Raw genomic sequence first — 24259 nt, 5'->3', positions numbered from 1 at the left:
GAGTTAACCTACCCAGGTTTGTCACCAAACCACATACTTGGAATACCCCCCAGGAGGGAGTGGGAACCTGGACGAGATCAGACAAATATGGGGTCGTCGAGCTTGTGGATGGCTTTGAAAGTAAACAGGAGCACTTTGAATTGAAACTGAACCGGGAGCCAGTGGAGCTGTTGGAGGACAGGAGCGATGTGGTGGATGGAGGGGGTTCGAGTTATGATGGCGGCAGCTGAATTCTGGACTTTCTGTGGAGGGATTTGTGAGGGAGAGTTGCAGTAATCCAGACGGGAAGTGACGAGACTGGATGGCAGCAGTGTGGGAGATAAGGGAGGGGCGAAGGCGATTTGATGTTTTGTAGGTGGTAGAAGGCAGACCGGGTAATGTTATTGATGTGGGCGGTGGTAGTGTAGTGGTTAAGGAGCTGGGCTAGCGTGCAGTAGCCTGAAAGTTGTCGGTTCAATTCCCGGCTTCCACCGTTGTGCCCTTGAGCAAGGCACTTAACCCCAAGTTGCTCCGGGGACAATGTGATCCCTTGTAATATAGCTGACATATGTAAGTCACTTCGGTCAAGAAGTGTCTGCTAAATGTAATGTAATGTAATGTAATGTGGGGTTGAAAGGATCGTGTGCTGTCAAGGATGACACCCCTTAACCTGGGGGGAGGGTGAAACAGGGGTTAGTAAGAGAAAAGCTGTTGGTTTTGGATAAAGTGGATTTGGTTCCAATAAGGAGAACCTCGGTTGTATTACTGTTTAATTTAAGGAAGTTTTGGGTGAACAAGGTTTTTATTTCAGAGATGCAATCAGTAAGGGAGGTAGGCAGGAGAGTGGACGAGGGTTTGCTGAAGAGGTAGAGCTGGGTGTCATCAGCATAACAGTGGAAGAGGGTTTGCTGAAGAGGTAGAGCTGGGTGTCATCAGCATAACAGTGGACGAGGGTTTGCTGAACAGGTAGAGCTGGGTGTCATCAGCATAACAGTGGAAGTGAATGTTAAATTTGCAGAAGATATTGCCAAGGGGAAGGAGGTAAATGATGAAGTGCTGCCATGTGCAGCATCACACACAGAGAGACACACACAGAGACACACACACACAGCCAGTGCTGGACATAATAATAATAATATAATAATAATAACTTTAATTTATATAGCGCCTTTCTCAAACCCAAGGTCACTTTAGTGGAAAGGAACAACAAACAAACAAAAACAATACAACAAAGCATACCATACATGTTTTTTTTAATTATTTATTTAACCTTTATTTTACCAGAAAGGTCCCATTGACACAATGTCTCTTCTGCCAGGGAGTCCTGGTCAAGACGGCAGCAATGATTTAATTTAGAAAGACAATGAATGGACAACATGGGACATGGACACAGTCCAAAGACACCAATAACACACTAACACAGAAGACACAGATGACAGACAACAAAGGCTAATATAAGGAGAGCTAAAAGAATAATATGGAATAATTACACAAAAGTCTATTTTTGAAATGTTTTGTTGGCTCGATGGGTGTGTATTAAGATGGAATATACATCTGCATAACTTACATTATAGCTATCTAGTTGAGCACAATGACTATGCTTTTGTGAGAAGGCACATCATTCATGAAAGCAAGAATATCCCTGGCAGACCTTTACAAAATATGACACCATACACACCTGATACACCAGTGGATGCGATATGGCACAGTTTGAGAACCACTGCCTCCACTTACTCTCGGCTAATGTGCTTTTATCTGGAAATCTGGATAGGCTATATATATATATATATATATATATATATATTGTATTTTTTTATTATTATTTTTTTTTTTTTTTTTTTTAATGCTGTAATGTCCACACGAAATGTAATTAATTTTTATAAAAACTATAAGCAAAGTGTTTTTCTTCTAGTTTGTGGGTAACATAGGGCCATGTCAAAACTGTTTTCATCCTGTCTCGATAATATAATGGGAGAGTGTTCAGGAGTCAAATGACGGATCATGCAAGAACCTTTCTGTTAAAATCTAATTGAAATTAACGGTAACACTTTACTTGACAGTATCCACATAAGAGTGACATGACACTGTCATGAATACATGACACTGTCATGACACATGAATCTTAACCTTAACCCTAACCTCTAACCCTGATCCTAATCCTAACCCCAAATTGTTATGACAAAAAACGAATGTCACTTAATAACAGAAGCGTTATGTCATAAACGTTTATGACTTGTTTATGACATGTTCATGACAGTGTCATGTCACTCTTATGTCAATACTGTCAAAGTGTAACCGGAAATTAACATTTACATTTGCATTTAGTCATTTAGCAGACACTTTTATCTTATCTTTAAGCGACTTACTAGGGAGACAACATTCAAGCTACATAGCAACAAAGACTTTACTATAGCAATACCTGACGTTTAAGTGCAGAGATTAAATATGACATTTCTGATTTGCATCTCATGATGCCATAGGTCTAATGTGCATGAATGAAGCCTAACAAATACACGGGTTTCCCGTTTACCAACAAAACTAGATGCGCGCGCAGCCGTGAGGCAGAAGACGCTTGGTGGTCGTCTACAACGTTATAAACTTAACCTAAATAGTTGGCTGCTGTAAGCTACAATCGGATTTTTTTGTATACCCCTGTTGTCTCAATGATATTAACATCTCATTTCAGACTATATTTCAAAGTTTGACGTTCATTTGGATTATTAATATAACATCGTATTTTGTCATTTTCATCGAAGACATGCATTCTGTTAGGGATATTGAACATATTTAACATTCTCTAACCATCGTGATTTCGATTTGGTGCAGTTTTCAGCACAAAAACTTGTTTTATTCTTTTGCTCTTTTGCATTGATCTATGCTGTTCTATGGTGCTTTCTGCCTCTTGGTTGCGCACGCATGTTTTCGTGACGTTCCATAGAAATCCATGTATACTACCTGACGTTGAAGCAGAGGTGGAAAGTAACGAAATACATTTACTCACGTTACTGTATTGAGTAGTTTTTCTGCACTCTAAAAAATGTTGGGTTAAAAATAACCCAAATATAACCCAGCCGCTGGTTAACTATTGGACCAACACCACATTGAGTTATCCTAACCCAATGGTCTGGGTACATTATTAAACCCAGCAGATTGGGTATGATTCTAACCCAAAACACTGGGTTATATCAACACAACATTAGTTAAATTGGCACAATAGACTGGGTAAAGGTAACCAATGTGCTGGGTTATAACTATATAAATGTTGAGTAAAATTCACACAGTATATTGGGTATAGATTCAACCCAAACCACTGGGTTATATCAACAGAACTGCTAGTTAAAATAACCAGTTGTCGGGTTTTCTAAACCAAGTATTTGGGTTGCATTGAGAGAAAATGGGCAACAAATAGCCATGCAATGAAATAAAACAGTTCGACATAATTATTTATTTGACAGTTTACTTTATTTTTGAATGGATAGCCTACTCTAAAAGCAGCATCAGCATGTGATAAGTTACTTCCATGAAGACAGCTAGATTCCACGGTCCATTTGGGGGTCAGCCCTGTCAATCAAAGAAAGAAAAAGAGTAAATTAATCACTGCAGAACTTTAGATCAAGACTTTCACGAACCATGATCAGTGAATGATGTTGACAAACATTAAACATTCGGAGACAAAATATTAGCGCAACACACTCGGAAACCATGACCACCTCATGGAATTGTTTAACAGCAGACTGACAAACATACGTTCAGTAATATTAACGTTAGTGCCAGTGATAGTTCTCATGTTAACACATTCAGTTAGTTAAATTCAAGTTGTCTGTAACGTTAATGTTACCACCAAAAACCACCCAGTAAGTTACATGGCTATAATATGAAGCTACCCTGAATGAATTAATATGTTGTTTGGCATGATGATTACCGTACGTAGAGAGACTACTTCGACTGTATACATTAGCTGACACACATGCTGCACTAACACGAAGCATTTGTTAGAGCTAGAAGCTAGCATACCAACCGTCTGCTAACGTTAACCTAGCCAGCTGTTGGTATGCTAATTTTAGTTCTTTGTAAAAGTTTGTTTTGTTTCTGTTCAGCAGTTCATACCCAGTCAACACAGAACTATGTTTTTAAGAGTCTGTCTTTGTGTAGATTTAACATTAACATGAGCAGTAATTGTAAGACTGTAAATTAATGTTAGTTAACGTTAGCTGGCTTGAATGTCACAATTCTTAACCTGCTTAGGCTGAACGAAATTGGCAGGCAGAATATCCATTCATATCACGAAGGTATCTCTGGGTGTAGGCTACTTTTAAAATCCGTCTGAATAATAATAATAAAAAAGTTAAAAGCAGATACATACCTTCCAAAATCGCCTGATTTCCACTGCATGTTGAAAGCTGCTGGACTGCATGGACGGTTGAAAGAATAACGATTTCCCCCGAACTCTCAAATAACTATGCAGCTGTGTTAAAGTTACCCTGGTGCTGAGTAGTGTGCTCACGTCAGGTGGGGGAGAGGAGGGGCGCTGTCCTAAACTATCAACCCAACAAGCTGGGTTACAGAAAATAACCCAACATGAGTAAAAACAACCCCACACAATGACCCAACAGTTTCAACTCAGCGTTTGGGTTGAGAAAATAACCCAGCATTTTTTAGAGTGTGTGTATTTTGTATTTTTTAAGTAGTTTATAAAATCGGTATTTTAAATTTTACTTGATTCATTTTGAGTGAAGTATTGTACTTCGCTAGGCCTACATCAAAAATCCCACCCGTTACTTGGGTAAAAAAAGACTAACGAAAACGGAAAGGGAGAGAAAAAAATCGCGCCCTAAACCACTAGTGATGATGATCAGCAAGTAGCCTACAGGACATGAATTAAGCTGGCGCCATGCAGTCTTTCTGAAAGTGATGGAGACTGGATCACGAAATGCATCAGATTAGCCTAACCTATGAAAGTGTATTTTCCGCTATTCCAATCGGTTGTCTCAGTTCGTTTTAGCACTAATGATTGCGGAGATATTTAAGCAAACATCATGGGATTTCGTGTTTTGACATTTGTGCTCACCTTTCTTTGGAAAGAAGTTTATTAGCAGTTGTTTCCCCTCATTTTGATGTCTCTCTTTTTCCTGTTTTGGCCTTTGTTTTTAGTAACCTGACTTGGCTTTCTTGGAGAAAGACATTGCACCAGCAGCAAAACAATTAGCGGTCCACTACTAGCAATGCTCAACTAAATAATAGGGATGGGCATATCGATCCAAATATCGATAGTATCGATACCAACATTGGTATTGGTATCGGATCGATACCAGTGTGATGGGATCGATACTTTAATTCCAGTTCACTTCCAATATCTCTCAATTTGTTCAAAATGCATTGTTCCTGTTTCACCAAGGGCTAGCCTACAGTCAAGCAAACGATTCCTTTCACATCTTGCATGCCCGCTTTGCAATGTTTCGTTGCTGAAATGGGAATCATAAAATCATTAGCATATTGATGTTTTATTCATGTCATAAATCATAACACACTGTTCGGCCCCTACATAAAAGTATATAAACTGCTTTTAGTTACAAATATCAGTATTGGTATCGGTATCGACAATACTGGCCCTATATTTAATTGGTATCGGATCGAAACCAAATTTTACAGTATCGCACACCACTACTAAATAAACAAAAGATAGACTACCTTATGAATCGTGCAGGCGGACTAAACCATTTAGCGCTTTAGCAAGGGAGAGTGAGAGTGACCTTACACAGTTTTCACTATGTTTTGTATACAAAATCCAGTCAGTCAAACTTTAAATTTCGCCTGACATTCATTTTGACATTTAATTTGGAAGTTAAAATATTCAGGTAAAATAAATATATGGTGGAAATAAGTATTGAACGCTTATTTTATTTTTTCAGTAATTAGCCTAAACTTCCCGTGAGTCTATTCGAAATTTTCACCACACATTATATTAACACACATATAAAAAATCCAAACATAAGAGTTTTGTGTATTAAAGTGGAATGACACAGAAAAAAGGATTGAACGTGCCTACTGAAATTTCTTCAATACTTTGTGGAAAAGCCTTTGTTTGTAAAGACAGCTTCAAGACATTTCCTGTATCACAAAACTTATTGGTCGCAGTATCAGGTCTGCAGTATCAGATTCCAGGGGTCCCTCTTGTGAATCCTGATCTTTAGTTACTTCCAGAACTATTTAATTGAATTGGCTGCCTTCAAGTCTTTCTGGAGCTTTCTCCGAGTGGTCCTTGGCTCTTGGAATTGACTATCCTTCTGACTCCCTGGTCAGAAATATTACGAGATCCTATGCATGGCCGGTTGATGATGCAGTGATGTTTCTTCCACTTGCAGATAATGGCTCCCATGCTGCTTACTGGAAGATTCTGATGTTTTGAAATGCATCTGTAACCAGTTTCATTGATATGTTTTGCAACAATAAGGTTGCAAAGGTCTTGGAAGAGCTTTTTGCTTTTATCCATCATGAAATGTTTCTTGTGTGACACCTTGGTAATGAAAAACCTTTTTATAGCCCATCAATATGTAGGCTACTAACCAAGCTTATATTAATTTGCACAGATAGAAAGGATAACTACTCTCTATACAGATTCCAGCTCGTTCCTTCCCTTTCCTTGCCTTAGTGCTTTTTCTTAGCGTGTTTAATACTTTTCCCCTGTGTTATTCCACTTCATTACATGACTACTTATGGAGTTGTTTGTTTTTATGTGTGGATTACCTGAGTTATTACTAATGCCTGGTGAAAATGTTGTGCCCCCTGTATTCCTGTATTTTCACGGGCCCTCTCCTCCATTGGGGCCCTATACTTCCCACTTTCCCCCCCAGTACGACGCCCTTTAATCTGCTGAACCTTCTGCTCGTTTCCAAATATAAAAAAAACTCTCTGCAACTCAATATTGGCCTGCCTGCCTCAGCTGGCTGTGAGGGGCTTTTCAGTTGTGCTGGATTACTGTTCACTGCAAAGCGACCCAAGGATGAGTGCAACTAACTTTGAAAATCAATTACTGCTCAAACTTAAAGGAGAACTTCGGTGATTTTTCACATAGATCTCCATTTCTCAACGTCCTTTTCAGGCAAGTACCTCCACTCGGTGGCCATATTGCAACAGTTTTTGGGCACACAGCAGCGAGATCACAACAGATGATTGGCACGATGTCTTCACAGCACACCACATGATTGGCTCAATGTATTTTACAACACACCACATGATTGGCTCAATGTATTCACATGTCGACGTTTTGCCGCGGAAGGGTTGTGATATGTGTAGACAACTGCCATATTGGCGTTACAAACTAACTCCATGCATTACTATGGAGGATTTTTTGAGTGCTGTATCTCCTCATTAGAAAGTCTTTGGTAAAACTGGTTGTTCTGGTACCCCCCCCCCCCCCCCAAAAAAAAAGTAACTAAGTAACTTTTACTGAAAGTACATTTTAAATGAACTACTTTTTATTTTTACTTGAGTACATTTTCAGATCGGTATTTTAACTTGTACTTGAGTAATATTTCATCAAGGTATTGGTACTTTTACTTGAGTACAATATTTTCGTACTTTTTCCACCTCTGCGTTTAAGTGCAGAGATTAAATATGAGATACCACATTTATGTTGCGCATCTCATGATACCATAGGCCTAATGCCTAACATATGGGCCTGGGGTGATGAGTTTGGCACATGTCTGTGTAGGCCTAACACCTCATACCTAATACCTCACATGAACCAAAATGGAATGCAAAGCCCTTTAAGAACCATGAGGCCTACACAAAGAACCATCCATAGTGAAGAACCATCCACTGGAACCTTTTTTTATCCTTCTGATTAGCCCTCTCCATAGCGGTATAAATACGAGCATGACTGTACCCCCTAAATATTTCAGCCATTTCATTATCCTTAACATTGTGGTCATCTTGCTACAAATTATCCTCAACCTGATAAATTGCCCATAAGGGATATTGTTAATGACATGGTCAGGGTGGAAGCTAGTGGCATGTAATATGGTGTTTCTGTCAGTACATGGAGGTGTATCATTTTCTTTCACAATTCACAGTAATTAGTAAGTCTAAAAAGTGGATAGTCTGTTGATTGTATTCCATACAGGTGTTGGTCATGTAATTAGAATATCATGAAAAAGTTGATTTATTTCAGTAAATCCATTCAAAAAGTGAAACTTGTAAAATGTATACATTCATTCCACACAGACTGATATATTTAAAGTGTTTATTTATTTTAATTTTGATAATTATAACTGACAACTAATGAAAATCCCAAATATCTCAGAAAATTTGAATATTGTGAAAAGGTTCAATATTGAAGACACCTGGTGCCACACTCTAATCAGCTAATTAGCTCAAAACACCTGCAAAAGCCTTTAAATGGTCTCTCAGTCTAGTTCTGTAGGCTACACAATCATGGGGAAGACTGCTGACTTGACAGTTGTCCAAAAGACAACCATTGACACCTTGCACACGGAGGGCAAGACACAAAAGGTCATTGCTAAAGAGGCTGGCTGTTCACAGAGCTCTGTGTCCAACCCCATTAATAGAGAGGTGAAGGGAAGGAAAAGATGTGTACAAGCTATAGGGATAACCGCACCTTGGAGAGGATTGTGAAACAAAACCCATTCAAAAATGTGGGGGAGATTCACAAAGAGTGGACTGCAGCTGGAGTCAGTGCTTCACGAACCACCACGCACAGACATATAAGACATGGGTTTCAGCTGTCTCATTCCTTGTGTCAAGCCACTCTTGAACAAGAGACAGCGTCAGAAGCGTCTCGTCTGGGCTAAAGACAAAAAGGACTGGACTGCTGCTGAGTGGTCCAAAGTTATGTTCTCTGATGAAAGTAAATTTTGCATTTCCTTTGGAAATCAAGGTCCCAGAGTCTGGAGGAAGAGGAGAGGCACAGACAGGGGCGGACTGGGACCAAAAATCGGCCCTGGCATATTTGGCCCAAGCGGCCCTCAAATCGGTCGGGCACACCTAATTAAATACAAAATCTTTGCATTACCCTTAAATATGCATATATTTCCAACTGTCATGGAGCACTGAAAGTGATGTAGGCCTCATTGGCTGATCTGACTGATCAGAGGTAGCCATGAAGCACATGATCTCCATATTCAAGTAGCCTAGGCTATACAAGCAATTATTAAAGAAGAGTTTCTGCTTGAATTCAAAGTATCATTTCAAATGATTCAATAGGCTACATTTAAACTATACAATGCTCAACTGACAGCAGCACCAAACAGTTACTGAAGCCTATGTGTAAAGAGCTAAATTACCTAGATTGTCGTAGACGTTAATCACTGTACATGTAGGTGTAGGACAACTGAAACAACACAAACTAAACAGGGCTGTTGCTGGAAATATTTTATTCCTGTAGGCAGGCTTGGAATTTCACCATTCTGGGGGCAAGGCCACTTGGCCTTCAGTTGGGCATATTTGGTGGGGGGCACAAAGGCCAAAGTTAACTATACAGTAGTAGGCTATAAAAATGATCAAAGTTGTATTTAGCCTATTCACTGCAGTAGACCTGCATCACTGTATGAAACATTACAAAAACATGAAACATGACATATTACATAGAACTGTAAATCATCTGATCATCTAATAATTACAGATATCTAGGCTATATAACATTTATTTTATATTTGGCCTGCTATGAAATCATGTATTGAACAATTTAAATTTAAGCACAGCACAGCTTTAAGAAACTCAAATAGCCTAGATGCATGCTTAGCATTTTGTGATCATTAAGGCTACTTTCACAAACTGTTAGTCAGCTGTCCTCTGATTTACTAATATCCAGTGGTGGAGGAAGTACTGAAACTCAGTACTTAAGTAAAAGTACAAATACACAGAGAAATATTTACTTTAGTAAAAGTAAAAGTAAAAGTACCACAATGACAACCCTACTTAAGTAAAAGTAAAAAGTACCTGCTTTTAAATGTACTTTAAGTATTAAAAGTAAAAGTATTTGCATAATGATTTATTCTCTTAATATCTATATTCTAAAAGGAAAAATCAGTATGGGCTGTGGCATTTTAATTAAGCTAGTTTTAGGTTATACTCAACTAGATAGTTTTAAGCTAATGCAATTGTGCTTGCCATCTGTGGCCCAGTTTACATTCTGACCTACAAGACTGTAATTCTGGTTACTAGGGTGATCTGCTGAGTAATATCATTCAGCAAACCACGAGAGCCTGAAGTTTAACGGGGTAGACAAGGGAAACGTCGGGTGGATCGTAATGCCAATTATGCTGATTGAACAGAAAAGTTGCTGAGAAAGGTGTCTTTATGATTAGGTTCAGTTTCACTTGCGCAGACGCATAGACATTGAATGAGCGCTCACATTACTACCCCCCAATTGTAGGCTATGCATCTTTATTTGATCACACACAATTAAGGAATATTTCCTAATCTGGAAAATGTTACGTTTTTTCCGGCCACCGGTTCATTAATAGTCTAGGCTACCATTCATTTGTTCCGCAAATGATCAGACGTGTGACAGAAGCATGGGCATAGACTGTAACTTCGCTGATCCGCGGATGGCAATCTCATCGGAGAGGAGGCCCTAACGCTGCAGATAACAGACAGAGAAAGGCACAGAACACAGTTGCATGTACAGTGTAGCCATGGGTCTGGTGAATATAGCCTACCGAATTCAGATGGCTACAAGCTCACGCTTTGCCTGGTTTAGACTAAAAGCTTATGTTTCTAAGAATGCACGTAGCGCTCCAGAATCTTTGGTAGCAACCCCGCCCCCTGGTAAAACAAACGTGTTTGAGAGAAAAAAAAACTGATCATAAAATGTATCGTAAAAAGGAACGATGGTGTTGTAGAAATGTAGCGGAGTAAAAGTACAGATAATTGCTGTAAAATGTAACGAAGTAAAAGTCAAAAGTATGCACTATACATTTTACTTAAGTAAAGTACAAATACGTGGAAAATGTACTTAAGGCCTACAGTAACGAAGTATTTGTACTTCGTTACATTCCACCACTGCTAATATCTAGGCGATATTTGTAACATTTATTTTGTATTTGGCCCGTTATGAAATCATGTCGAACAATTTAAACACATTGTAAAACTTAAAGCCCAAATTTGGAGACATACAGGGGACTGCTTTACACCTTTGTGTTTGGTAAGGTCTGCTGTTTATTCTGATATATTTGTCATGTGTTAAAAGAAGGGTTCGTGAAGTATTCCACCAAGATGAATGGGTAGGGAGATCATGGACGCAAAACCTTCAGTAGAATGATTAAATTGAATTATATTATTTACTTTTCTCGCGAACCGTTCAACACAACAATTACGGCTAACATCGTTTAAAAGCTGAGAAAAAGCTCTTTCATGTGATACTTGTGATGTCTGTGTGATGAATAGGCTACTTCGTGAGTAGTTCAACTGAGAAGAATGGGTGAATTTGGACGCACTCCACTGCGTAAAAGACTAAATTAATTTGCACTGTGAATGCTAAGATTATTTTGACAGGCCACAGGCTAAATAAAATCGCTATTAGTAGGACGCAAAGCAGAATATTGAAAGAAGGGGGCACCAAGGCCACCATGGCCTGTAAACCTATGATTTTCAAAGGGGCTTCATGCCAGCGCAAGGGGCTACGACGGCCATGGCCGCCGTGAAATTCCTACCCTGCCTGTAGGCTATACATTACTGGTACATTTTGGAACATTATAGCTACATTAACTAATTATCTTTAATGTCTTCCAGTAGCCTATCATATAGGTTATTGTATATTAGTTGGCTTGTGCATGAATGTGACTTCATGTTTTGTAGCCTACATTTCCGTCAGTCTAGTCTTTTAGCCCATCTTTACCATGATAACCCTTCCAAGATAGAACCCTTTGACGCTACTTTGAGAGACCAACCACCACTCATGCCATCAATGTTGAATTTTGGGCGTCACTGATCAATCTGACCAACAATTAACATCGATTTGACTCTCTTTTGCTATCTGGGTTTGCAAATTATTCATTTAGAACATTTAAGTTGCGCTATTTGTCATTATAATGCACAGCACGGCCTTACATTATCATTACCATTACATTATCGCAATTAATAAGTCATCGTAATCATCATCGTCAGCATGGCATGTCACACATAGCCTACCTGCTCCACCACTGAGTTCTTATCATGTAGCCTCAACTAGGCTCCCTACACTCTCCACCACCTGCTCACTGTCCCTCTGCTCTGTATGCTTGCTTACATCCTCGTTCAAACTCAATGAACTTCAACATGTTGCTGACATATGCTAGCCTACTTGCAATATTGTATTTTTTAAGCGTCTACATTAGTGTTACTTTTGCACTATTGTCACTACCGGCACCCGCCGCAATTTCGTGTAGGCTATACTTCGATTAACTTTTGATGCGCTCACAATATCCGATTGGAGTCAATATCCTGGCTCTGAGCCAAAATGCGAGGAGGTGTGGAGCCTGACGTGAGCTGTTATTGGATCAGTCAAGTGTCAATATGGAAATGTAACCAATGGGCAGCTGATTGTCCTTCCTTTGGGCCGATCGTTGTCCAAAATGATTCAATTATATCCTATTATATCGGCCCAAAAGGTGCGTCGGCCCACCGGGAAAATGCCCGGTATGCCAGATGGCCAGTCCACCCATGGGCACAGAATCCACGTTGCCTGAAGTCCAGTGTAAAGTTTCCACAGTCAGTGATGGTTTGGGGTGTCATGTCATCTGCTGGTGTTGGTCCACTGTTTTCTGAGGTCCAAGGTCAACACAGCTGTCTACCAGGAAGTTTTAGAGCACTTTATGCTTCCTGCTGCTGACCAACTTTATGGAGATGCAAATTTAATTTTCCAACAGGACTTGGCACCTGTACACAATGCCAAAGCTACCAGTACCTTGTTTAAGGAACATGGTATCCCTGTTCTTAATTGGCCAGCCAACTCCCCTGACCTTAACCCCATAGAAAATCTATGGGGTATTGTGAAGAGGAAGATTCAATACGCCAGACCCAACAATGTAGAAGAGCTGAAGGCCACTATCAGAGCAACCAGGGCTCTCATAACACCTGAGCAGTGCCACAGACTGATTGACTCCATGCCACGCCGCATTGCTGCAGTAGCCTAATGACCCCAAACTTTTGACCGGTAGTGTAGCCTACATTTTTACATTTTTTAGTAGGCTACTTCAGAACAGCAGCCTATTTTAGTGGCTGACACAGGGTGGCGCTGCATTATTTCATTGGAGCTTCTTTTTTAAAGACAGTGAAATTAAATACCTGAACGTGCTATTATGTGAACAACATAGGCGTTAGTAAATAATAATAAAAAAAGTTCGTCTGTTCATGATTCCGCATCAAAAATGTACGTCTCTGGTTGAATGTAGGGTAAACTCATCTAATAATGACTCAACTAATTTATAGCCATTTATTTGTAATGTGTTATATGTGCTGTTACACACTGATTCGTACAATGTCGTATTCAAATATATTGGTGTAGGGTTTTCTATTTTTTATTTTTAAGTGAACTTACTTCAACCAGAGCCCGTCTACATTCTCTGCTACAACATTGAATTTGAAGCGAGCACACGACGTTCCGTTCGTTGTGCGTCTGACGTAACACGGCGTCGAACGACCGTGTTTGTTCTGGATTCGGGGAGAGAGGAAGGTCTGCGCGCGCTCACTGACAGCTAGGTGAAGAAGGTAAATAAATGGGCGTATATTGGTTATTTTCCGATTGCTTTACATATTTCAGAGTCATTTGGTGTATGTGAAGTTAATTAGGAGCAATTCGTTGGCCGGTGAGACATATGTAGGTCGCTGGACGTTGTGTTCGACGCTAAACGGGTGACGAGTTGAACTGTGGAGGCCTCGCGCCGGTGAGGCACCGGGATAAGAAATGCATTCAAGTATTTTTCGAATACTTCTGCTTCTTCACATGTAATACGCTACCCTCGAGAGTATTTGAGCTCGTGGTGTGCGATGTCTCTGCGTCTACGTCTTGACTGCGACTGTCAAAACGTGCCACGCTCAGTTCTGGGTGTTTATTTGGAGCCTAGAGGCCATATTCGTGATGTGAGTTACGTAGCTTCAGTAAAGTTAACGTATTTTGCGCACAAGGGGGCTTACTGTACGTACATAACTTGCATTGCATAATGGCGTGAGGAATGGGAAGACTGTCCACGTTGTATTCTTGAACAGTGTTTACGCAAATGGTTGCAATGTGAGGGGAAGGTACGCATGCACGGAAGAGGAATTTTCTTAAGTTGCAATCTAAGGTTGCAATGCTAGCCAATGCTGTTTCCAGTAGGTAATCGATTCTAGCTGGCGAGGAATTGTTTTGCATTGCGTGTTGCTTGCCAAACTTCTGAAGTATATAAATTCATATAATACCCGTTGAGGAAATATTCACATGCATGCAAACCAAACAAGAAGCTATGCTAACATAGTAGTAACAGCACTCGGCTACGTGACAGAATGGCCATAAGTTCCACTTGGGCCAAACGAGACAAGCGAGCTAGCTTGCTAGCTAATTTTGCTAGCAAACTATGCTAATAGCAATGTAGGTCAACGGGTATGAAACGTGATTTAATCAGATGGCTCACCAGCTAGCCTCAATTCCACATCAGGCTTATCGGCAGTGAAGACGTGACCACATCTATCCATTGTACGCTATAAGAATGATGTTCATTTGACAAGTCTAGCAATGCAGCTAATGGGCACAGCAAAGCAAACTTCAGCCATAGAGGTTACGGCAGTGACGGTAATCACAGATGTTCGCAGGGTAAGACCGTTGAGACCTGTGAACTTAAATCATTCAGCATTCAGCACCATGATTGAATCGGTTTGATTAACTTCACTGTTTTACCCGGTTTTGTTTACCCGATTGATTGCACGATTCTTCATATCTTGCTGGCAAATACCTGAACAGTTAGTTACCAAAGGTCACTGGTTCGTTTGCGTCGGAGACTACTTCGTCGGAAACCAGTAACCGTAGCTGCTAGACACATATTAAGGGAATTTGGAGGTTTTAAATTGTGTGTTTCATTTTCTTTTAAATATCTGTTATATTTCTCAGAGTGCGGTTATCCTGCACCATGTTGCTAACACACCCCGCCCCATTGCTTATAATGCTTAAGTGTCAGTTCTCCCTCGTGGTTTTCTGGTGGCTGTGGCAGTCGAATTGTTTAGCTTGTCAAACAGACATGATCAGATCATATCATGCGCGCTTTTGCGGTGGGTGGGCAAGATTACGATATTACTGAGGCCCACCACCTCTCACCAATCAGCTAGCTGTCACTGTATTGGTTTTGCATGTCAAGCAAGCGGCTACTCCCTTGGTCCAGACTTGGCCACCTTACACCATTAGTCTGTGGGTACATTACCCTATGATAATATCAGGTTTTTGAGTGTAGCCTACCAAAGAGAAAGATCGAAGATACCTGCCTTGTAGTGGCCAGCGAAGTAATGGAAACAACACAAACGTAAAGATCATACACAATTTCAAGCCCATACATTTTTTTTGTCACATTCAGCAATCATCTCCCCACATCTGCTAGCTGCCCATTTTGTGAGATCTACCTCCCTGATTTGTTTCGTTTGGTCCTTGGTTAAAATATAATGTACATTGTTTTGGGGAAAAAGGTGTCTGCAAATAAATTAAAATATAAACATAGATAGATAGATAGATAGATACTTTATTGATCCCCAAGGGGGAATTCAAGAATAATTCTTCATGTACTCGGCAGAGCAACACCTGCTCAATAGTGCTACGGAGGCAATCATAACCACAACATAACATAAACATAAAAAAACACAAATTCATGCGCAATCGCTGACTTCACTTCAAAAATCCTCTAATGGAACTTGCATCCCCAACCTCTCTCGTCTGTCTGTCTGTCCTTTCCCTCCCACCCTGTGTGTAGGTGCGGCCGCCTCTCGTCCAGTCTTATACGAAAACACAGCCCCCTTCAAAACCCAACCTCTCTTCTCATCAGCGTCATGGGAGAGTGACAGCCAGAGAGATTGTGTGTGTGTGTTTGTTTGTTTGTTTGTTTGTTTGTTCGTGTTTGTGGCTGCTGCTACTGAGCGTTGCTGAGTTTGTGTTGTTGTTTGTTATCCTTCCCACTGGACGGGCCACAGTAGCGTCTTGGTGGCGACATGATTAGTGCTTTAAGAGTAGCGGCCCTGCCTCTTCTCTTGCCTGGGAGAGTCTGATGTAACGTAAACTCTTTGTGACTTGGGCATAGGCGTATTAATGAGACTACGGGCAGCAAATCACCCATTCTTTCAGCATTCTCCATCCCATGTTGTGTTGTGATCCACGCTGGCAGGCATTGTTTTCCCAACCCGGTTGTTATTCCCTCCAGACTGATGAACTAACGCACTGGTCTTACGTCTCCTGCCATTCATTGAGGGGGGAACAACGCAGACGAGTTTACTCTACATAAACATTCGTGTTCGGAATTGTTTGACGCTCCAATGCTGTGTAAGCCTAAACACGATTAAAATAAATAAACGCATAAAAAAAATATCTGTTTAAAAAAATAAAATAAAAATCTAGATACATGTAAACAAGGCCTCTTCAATGTTGAGTCTTAAATGTTGAGTACAAACTGTCCATATACATTCATTTAATACTGCAGCAGCTGTTGAGGACTGAATTCTTTTTCTGGTTCCTTCTAGAATTATATGCGAACGATCTATAGTTTCAGTGTTTATGGGAAAAATACCTGAGGGTAATTGTCACATCATAGTGCGGAACTCTAACGTTCTAATCACATATTTATGATTGTACTCCTCAACAGGCTAATTGCTAACACACGGGAACTATTTGAGGCTTCCAAGAGCCCCCATTGTTGGACAAAAATGGAACATTAGCATCATGTCATGCACTAGTCATGCTCACCAATCACAAATGGCCCAACTTGAAGCAAAATTTGAAATGTTGAAGTTGAAAATCGCAATTAGATATTTTCCCCACAATTGTGCACAATTTTTTTTTAAATCTGTAAGTCTGTTCATTATTAGGTTAATGGCTTAGCATCAACTTTGCAATGGGTTCTGCCTTAGCCTCCTCATAGTTTGTCACGGCCCCATTGCCACTAACTGATATTTTGATAATGCTTGACTCTAAATGACAGCTGTGTGCTTCAAATAAGTATTTGAGAGCGCCACTCTTGAAGAGTTATTAGGGAACCAGTTGAACTGTACTGATGTTAGGTGTAACTTCAGGAAATCAGTCACCAGTAAGAGGCGTAGGCACACACACACACACACACACACACACACACACACACACACACACACACACACACACATACACACGTGCACACACACACGTGTGCACAGACTCTCATGTACAGGCCTCTGCGCACACACACACACGTGTGCACAGACTCTCACGTACAGCCCCCTACACACACACACACACACACACACACACACACACACATGTGTGCGCACAGACTCTCACATACAGCCTCCTGCACACACAGACACACACACACCACACACAAACACACGTGTGCACAGACTCTCACATACAGCCTCCTGCACACACACACACACACACACACACACACAATCACACACATACACACACATGGTGACTCAGTGTGTATTTTAAACCTGTTTCCCAATCTGCCTTTGACATTACCACCATCTCCTCCCCTGATTTCTTCACTGGAAATTCAACTGAAAATTCTGACTGTGGTTTTTTTTGTCCCCTGGAGAGAGAGAGAGAGCGAGATCCTGCTACTGATGGGAATTGAAAAAAGGGTGGTGTGTGTGTGTGTGCGCGCATATGTGTTGACTGGGTGTAATACGTACAAGGAAGTTCAGTGGAGACTTTTAGAGAACCACACACAGTCTAGTGTTGGTCACGAAGAGACACAGAAGACGTTGTCGATTTTGATTGATACTTCTTTCTACACGAGGACAAAAGGAATGAAACCGTGACTCCCAACAGAGACTCACAGAAAGGACAACTGACAGGACTAGAGCAGTGGATCTCTCTGTCCACTGAACAGACACACACAGAACGGACAACTGACAGGATTAGAGTAGTGGATCTCTCTCTCTCTGTCCGCTCAACAGAGACACAACTGACAGGACAACTGACAGGACTAGAGTAATGGATCTCTGTGTCCTGCTGTTTTGGTTCTAGGACTTGTGTTGCAACACTTCTCTGTTGTCTCAAAGTTTATTGTTCTCCGGTTGCTTGAGCGTTTGTCTAAAGACCGTGGAAAAGAATGAAGAAGAAAACATAGTAAAACAAACATATGAATGAATGAATGAGTAAAACTGGATGGATGAATGTAAACACAGATCCTTACTACACAGAAGTAATTTCTGGATTTTTGGTCGAGACTGAAGAGTAAGCAGAAAATCTTTTGGAGTATCACAGCTACTTACCTTTCCCGTTCCAAAATGGATTTCCCTGCCATTCGTTTGCACTGGTGGATCCTTTCCAGCTAGTCCTTGATCACTTGACCTTGTCTTTATTTTCTGGTATCCATTGCTTTGGTCTGGATCTGGGTCTGATTGTCCTGGAAGCGCCGGTGAGGCCGGTTCCCACAGCTCAGCCTGTCAGGGTCCGAGGAGTGATGATGGAGACTTTCAGGCTCTCATGCCCGCTCTCCGCTGAGAGACTTGCTGCTCGACTTTGAGTCTCTCTCTCTGTCTCTCTCTCTGTCTCTGTCTCTCTCTCTGTCTCTGTCATGCCTGCGTCTCATGTTTGCAAAATGCGTTCAGAGTCCAGCACTCTGCTTGATTTTCAGAAGTTGGATTCACTGTTGGAGGAAATAACAAAATATTCAGCCTTGGTTCAAAGGTAACAATCAAACTCAAACACACACACACACCAACAACTATTATCAAAGAACAAATACACACTACAGGCCTACATACACACAGATACACACAGTAACAAACACAAATATCAGTTTGTATTGAACCTGTAAGGGACTATAAGTACACATCAATACACACATACTACAAGCAGACGCGATATATCAATGGTTTCTATGCACTAACACAATGCTGAGCACTTTTCTTTGTGTGCGTAGGGCCTAAGCTCTGCGCCTGGTCTGGTCTATGTGGTTTGACTTACACAATATATGGGACAGATGTGTACACGGGTTGTGTTTTTAGTACTTTTACCTGTACAGATGTGTACACGGGTTGTGTTTTATTACTCTTACCTGTACAAATGTGTACACGGGTTGTGTTTTTAGTACTCTTACCTGTACAGATGTGTACACGGGTTGTGTTTTTAGTACTCTTACGGTTACCTGTACAGATGTGTACACGGGTTGTGTTTTTAGTACTCTTACCTGTACAGATGTGTACACGGGTTGTGTTTTTAGTACTTTTACCTGTACAGATGTGTACACGGGTTGTGTTTTAGTACTCTTACCTGTACAGATGTGTACACGGGTTGTGTTTTATTACTCTTACCTGTCCTTTTATTCAAATGCGTACACATGGGTTGTGTAAAAATCGAGTGATTGTGTTTACATGTGGATCTATGTATACAAAAAGATTGATACACTTGGCCCCACACACACACAGTGAATGGTGCATTTGGTCAGGGAATGTGCTCCACCCACAGCGCACCAGTTGGTCAGTGTGTGTGTGTGGGATTTACTAGTATGTTATGTTATGAATGCAATCTATGTTGTAGCAAATGCTATAGGCTGGAGTGGTTCTTCTCGTATATTTTTATGGATGCTGTATTTTGTGTGTGTGCCCGTTTTCGAAAGATAACAGACAAATTGAGTTTGTCACAGCGTTGTTTACATGTGAGTTTCAATGTGTTTGGGTTTGTTTGTGTATTTCAAACACAATACAAACATTGTGCGCGCGTGTGTGTGGTGGGAGATGTGTTCAGTAAAAGGTGTGAGCTTCTCTGATTACCGTTTTTGTGAACCACAGTCACACATCTGGTGCTTCCCGTTTTTAATATCCGTGTGTGTGTGTGTGTGTGTGTGTGTGTGTGTGTGTGTGTGTGTGTGTGTGTGTGTCACTGTATGCATGTGGAGACTGTAGTGGGTGTGTGTTGTGACAGACCAGACATGTCAAACTTGTTTTACCCAAAATAGTGGCATTACTAAACATTAATGATCACTCTACTCTTTACGGCATGTTGCATAACACACACACACACACACACACACACACACACACACACACACACACAGCAATACACAGAGTCACAGGATCTATGAGTCACTCAACACAGAAGTGGTCTGAATGAATCCTGTTACGGCCCTTTTTACACTGCATGGAGAGTCTGTAGTGGTCTCTCTGACCACCTCGCACACACACACACACACACACACACACACACATTTCATTAATAAAAGCTACCAGTGTCTCATGCCAAATAACCTTTGGCAGAGCCTATTCTGCAAAAGATTCACCCACATACTCAAATCCATACCATATCGTAATCTTATGTAATAGGCTTTTGTTTCTGTGGTCTGGTATATTAGCCAAGTCCAAGTATCGTGTCTGAGAAATATCGCCGACAGTGATTTGAATCTATTTCTGACGTTGTCCAAATCACAAGGTTAAATGACATGTATTGGTTATTGCTGGTTATTACTATGACCCAACTACTATCATTCTGTCTACACAGATATTTAGTTTACCGTCATAGAGGGGAAAATTAGGCTGAACATATTCAACGTTGACAAGCTGCAGAGAATTTGAAGCATTTTCCAAATCATCATTTTAAAAAATTATGCGATTTAATTGTTGCAGCCTTAATAATCTCTAATCTCTCGATAGCTTTTGTTTTGTTGTTTGAGTGTAAATATGGCTTCTCTCTCTTCTGGTTACTCCTTCCTTCAGTGAGGTGGTGGTGGTGGTGTTTGTTTTTGTTTTTGTTGTTGCTGACGTCAATGACCAGAGGTTACATTACTTTGTCCGTCATTTTGACAGGGTTGTAAAATTCATTTCAAAAGTCATTTAGGTGTACTATTTTTGCTTGTCATTTTAATTTTAATGTCAGTTTGGCGTGACCTATCCCTCAAATCTAAATGAAAACAATCACCTGTAGCTTCGGGGATCACAGTAAAGCTGTCAGATACTGTCAAATGCTAACTTTGAAAACTGTTGTCATAGTTTCCATAGCAACATGATCGTTGTATAAAATCGCAGTTGCAGTATTTACCTCATGACTTTTCTGACAGAAAACACAACGACATAGTTTTGAGGAGAGACGGGATTAGTAATGTAATTTCACTGCCTTCTAGCTAGTTAGCTACGGTTAGTTGGATAACTTTGATGGCTAAGTTACCAGCTGGCTATAAACGGTGCTGTTGCATACCTGTGGTTTGAATCCCTCCGTTTTAGAACACTCTGTTGCCACAAGTTGCTGATTTCAAGTGGACTAGTTGCAGCCGCAATCTTTGGTCTAAACTGAGCGTTGGTCAAAGCTATGTCACCATAAGTGTTATGATCTGTAAAACGGACAGCCTTCATATTTTTCCATCATCGTTTCAAAATTTAACGTCAATGACGAAAAATATTCGGTTAGCACAACCTCTGTCAACGGCAAACTCTTGATCTCTCTTCCTCCCTCTTTCTCTCCCCTTCAGTGAGGAGGATGACTTGTCCATTCCTGACTCCACCCAGCCCTCTCAAGGTTCCGCACTGACTCATCACGTCCTACCCAGCGCCACCCCCTGGCCAATCAGCATGGGGGATGGTCTGGAGACCACGCCCCTCTCCCTCAGGCCTCCAGTCCTGGACACCATCCACCCGACCCGCCCCCCTAGGCAGACCAATCAGCTGCAGTATCTACTGAAGGGGGTGGTGAAGACGCTATGGAAGCACCAGTTTGCATGGCCCTTCCAGGCCCCCGTAGATGCCATGAAGCTCAACATTCCGGTGAGACTGACCACCTGGTTGTGTGTGTTTGGGAAAGAGGGAGTGGGGGATTATGTGAAATATGGTCAGAAGCATTGTGCTAGTACACACAAACACTCATACCCCATACACACACACACACGCATGCAACATCAATTTCCCTCTGAATCAATAACATCTATATCTCTATCTCTACCTCTATATCTGACTATGACTATCTGACCGATACCTGTTTTTGTTGTTTTCATTTTTGGCTTGGTTCTCTCTCTCTCTCTCTCTCTCCCTCCCCCCGGTCTCTCTCCCTCTCTCTCCCTCCCCCCGGTCTCTCTCCATCCATCTCTCTCTCAGGACTACTACAAGATCATTAAGAACCCCATGGACATGGGCACCATTAAGAGGCGTTTGGAGAACGGCTACTACTACAACGCCCAAGAGTGCATCCAGGACTTCAACACCATGTTTACCAACTGCTACATCTACAACAAGGTGTGGACACAATCTGGACACACACACACGCAAACACACACACCAGAGTCCTGCACGGGTCCGATTTTGTAAATTCGTACCCGCCTTGCTTAAAACCGCACCTGACCTGTTTTCCGACAGCTTATTAAACTCCACACCCGAGCCGACCCACATAAAATAGAACCAACACCCGTCCCGCACCCGAATTCATTTGAATTTCATATCAATCATACGTGATGGCAAGTAGCCGTGTAATAAGCGGGATAATGTATAAAACTCCGGTCATTATCAGAAAATGAGTCCCTTCAGGACGAAACAAGACCCCACCACTGGCACGTCGGGGTCCTGTTCCCCGTCAGGACTTATTCTCCGATATTGACCGGCATTCTGTACATTATCCCTTACATATCCACTGTGTTACACACCATTCAGATATAAGTGTTACAAGAGGACACGCAAACACACACATACTGGACTACACTTAGGATCCAGTGTTCACCAACTTATAATAGCACATTCAAACTAAATAAGGTTTTCATTGTCTCAACATTATAAATCAACTAATGTTAAATGTGTGTGTGTGTGTGTAGCCCGGTGATGATATTGTCTTGATGGCCGAGGCACTGGAGAAGGCTTTCCTGCAGAAAATCTCCGACATGCCTCAGGAGGAAATAGAGATCACCGTGGCAACCAAGAGGCCCGGCAGGAAGAGAGACCCAGGTGAGGAACATTCTAGAACCTAGAAATGCCTTTACTGTTGTTGTGTCGACACTATTATCAGTGGAATCTTTTGGATTGGAAGGGAGCAGTTAAATCACTGTAATAATAACCAAAGATCTTAGAGCAGAGCGCTCTAGAATCTTTTATAATAACACTGTTATTGCTAATGTTGCTAAACCTCTTCCTCTCTGTTTTTCCCTCTACGCACTATGTTCTGTCTCTTTGTCATTCCACCATCATCTGTCCACCCCCCCTCTCTCAATCTCTCCCTCTCTTTCTTTCTCATTCTCTTTCCACTCACATCACTCCCTCACTTCCCTCATGCTTTCTATTTCACTTTCTCTCTTTTCTCTCTCTCTCTCTCTCTCTCTCTCTCTCTCTCTCTCTCTCTCTCTCTCAACTCTTATCCCCCTCTCTCTCTCTCTCTCTCTCTCTCTCTCTCTCTCTCTCATCTCTTATCCCTCTCTCTCTCTCTCTCTCTTTCTCTTTCCACTCACATCACTCCCTCACTTCCCTCATGCTTTCTATTTCACTTTCTCTCTTTTCTCTCTCTCTCTCTCTCTCTCTCTCTCTCTCTCTCTCTCTCTCTCTCTCTCTCTCTCTCTCTCTCTCTCTCTCTCTCCTCTTATCCCCCTCTCTCTCTCCTCTCTCTCTCTCTCTCTCAACTCTTATCCCCCTCTCTCTCTCTCTCTCTCTCTCAACTCTTATCCCCCTCTCTCTCTCTCTCTCTCCTCTCTCTCTCTCTCTCTCTCTCTCTCAACTCTTATCCCCCTCTCTCTCTCTCTCTCTCTCTCTCTCTCATCTCTTATCCCTCTCTCTCTCTCTCTCAACTCTTATCCTCATGCTTTCTATTTCACTTTCTCTCTTTTTTCTCTCTCTCTCTCTCTCTCTCTCTCTCTCTCAACTCTTATCCCTCTCTCTCTCTCTCTCAACTCTTATCCCCCTCTCTCTCTCTCTCTCTCTCCTCTCTCTCTCTCTCTCTCTCTCTCTCTCTCTCTCTCAACTCTTATCCCTCTCTCTCTCTCTCTCTCTCTCTCATCTCTTATCCCTCTCTCTCTCTCTCTCTCTCTCTCTCTCAACTCTTATCCCTCATGCTTTCTATTTCACTTTCTCTCTTTTTTCTCTCTCTCTCTCTCTCTCTCTCTCTCTCAACTCTTATCTCTCTCTCTCTCAACTCTTATCCCTCTCTCTCTCTCTCTCTCTCTCTCTCTCT

The 24259-nt window shown here is 41.4% G+C and overlaps 2 protein-coding genes and 1 long non-coding RNA gene across 4 annotated transcripts in view; 2 read left to right on the top strand and 1 right to left on the bottom strand.

The window, feature by feature from the left end:
- Positions 1-24259, top strand: part of LOC121718035 (NACHT, LRR and PYD domains-containing protein 12-like) — a 1225568-nt gene that overhangs the window by 232774 nt on the left and 968535 nt on the right. The gene's annotated exons all lie outside the window — the stretch shown is intronic.
- On the bottom strand, positions 3423-4597 carry LOC121718109. Its single transcript, XR_006033845.1, has 2 exons — positions 4343-4597; positions 3423-3540 (listed from the first exon to the last, which is right to left on the bottom strand). It is a non-coding gene; the product is annotated as an uncharacterized LOC121718109 (long non-coding RNA).
- The window catches only part of brd2b (bromodomain containing 2b), an 11541-nt gene continuing 890 nt past the window's right edge, over positions 13609-24259 (top strand). The window contains exons 1-4 of one of the 2 annotated variants that reach the window (XM_042102933.1): positions 13609-13686; positions 21591-21882; positions 22210-22347; positions 22917-23046. In XM_042102933.1, the coding sequence (XP_041958867.1) occupies positions 21691-21882; positions 22210-22347; positions 22917-23046 (460 nt within the window). In that variant the 5' untranslated portion in view covers positions 13609-13686; positions 21591-21690. Of the gene's footprint in view, positions 13687-18669; positions 18818-21590; positions 21883-22209; positions 22348-22916; positions 23047-24259 lie in introns of those variants that run through there. The other variant, XM_042102931.1, reaches the window with a different exon arrangement.

Source organism: Alosa sapidissima, chromosome 9 (assembly GCF_018492685.1).
Source record: "Alosa sapidissima isolate fAloSap1 chromosome 9, fAloSap1.pri, whole genome shotgun sequence".
Lineage (NCBI taxonomy): Eukaryota > Metazoa > Chordata > Actinopteri > Clupeiformes > Clupeidae > Alosa > Alosa sapidissima.
The sequence above is the reverse complement of the archived record's forward strand: the minus strand, read 5'-3'. Positions and strand labels throughout refer to the sequence as shown.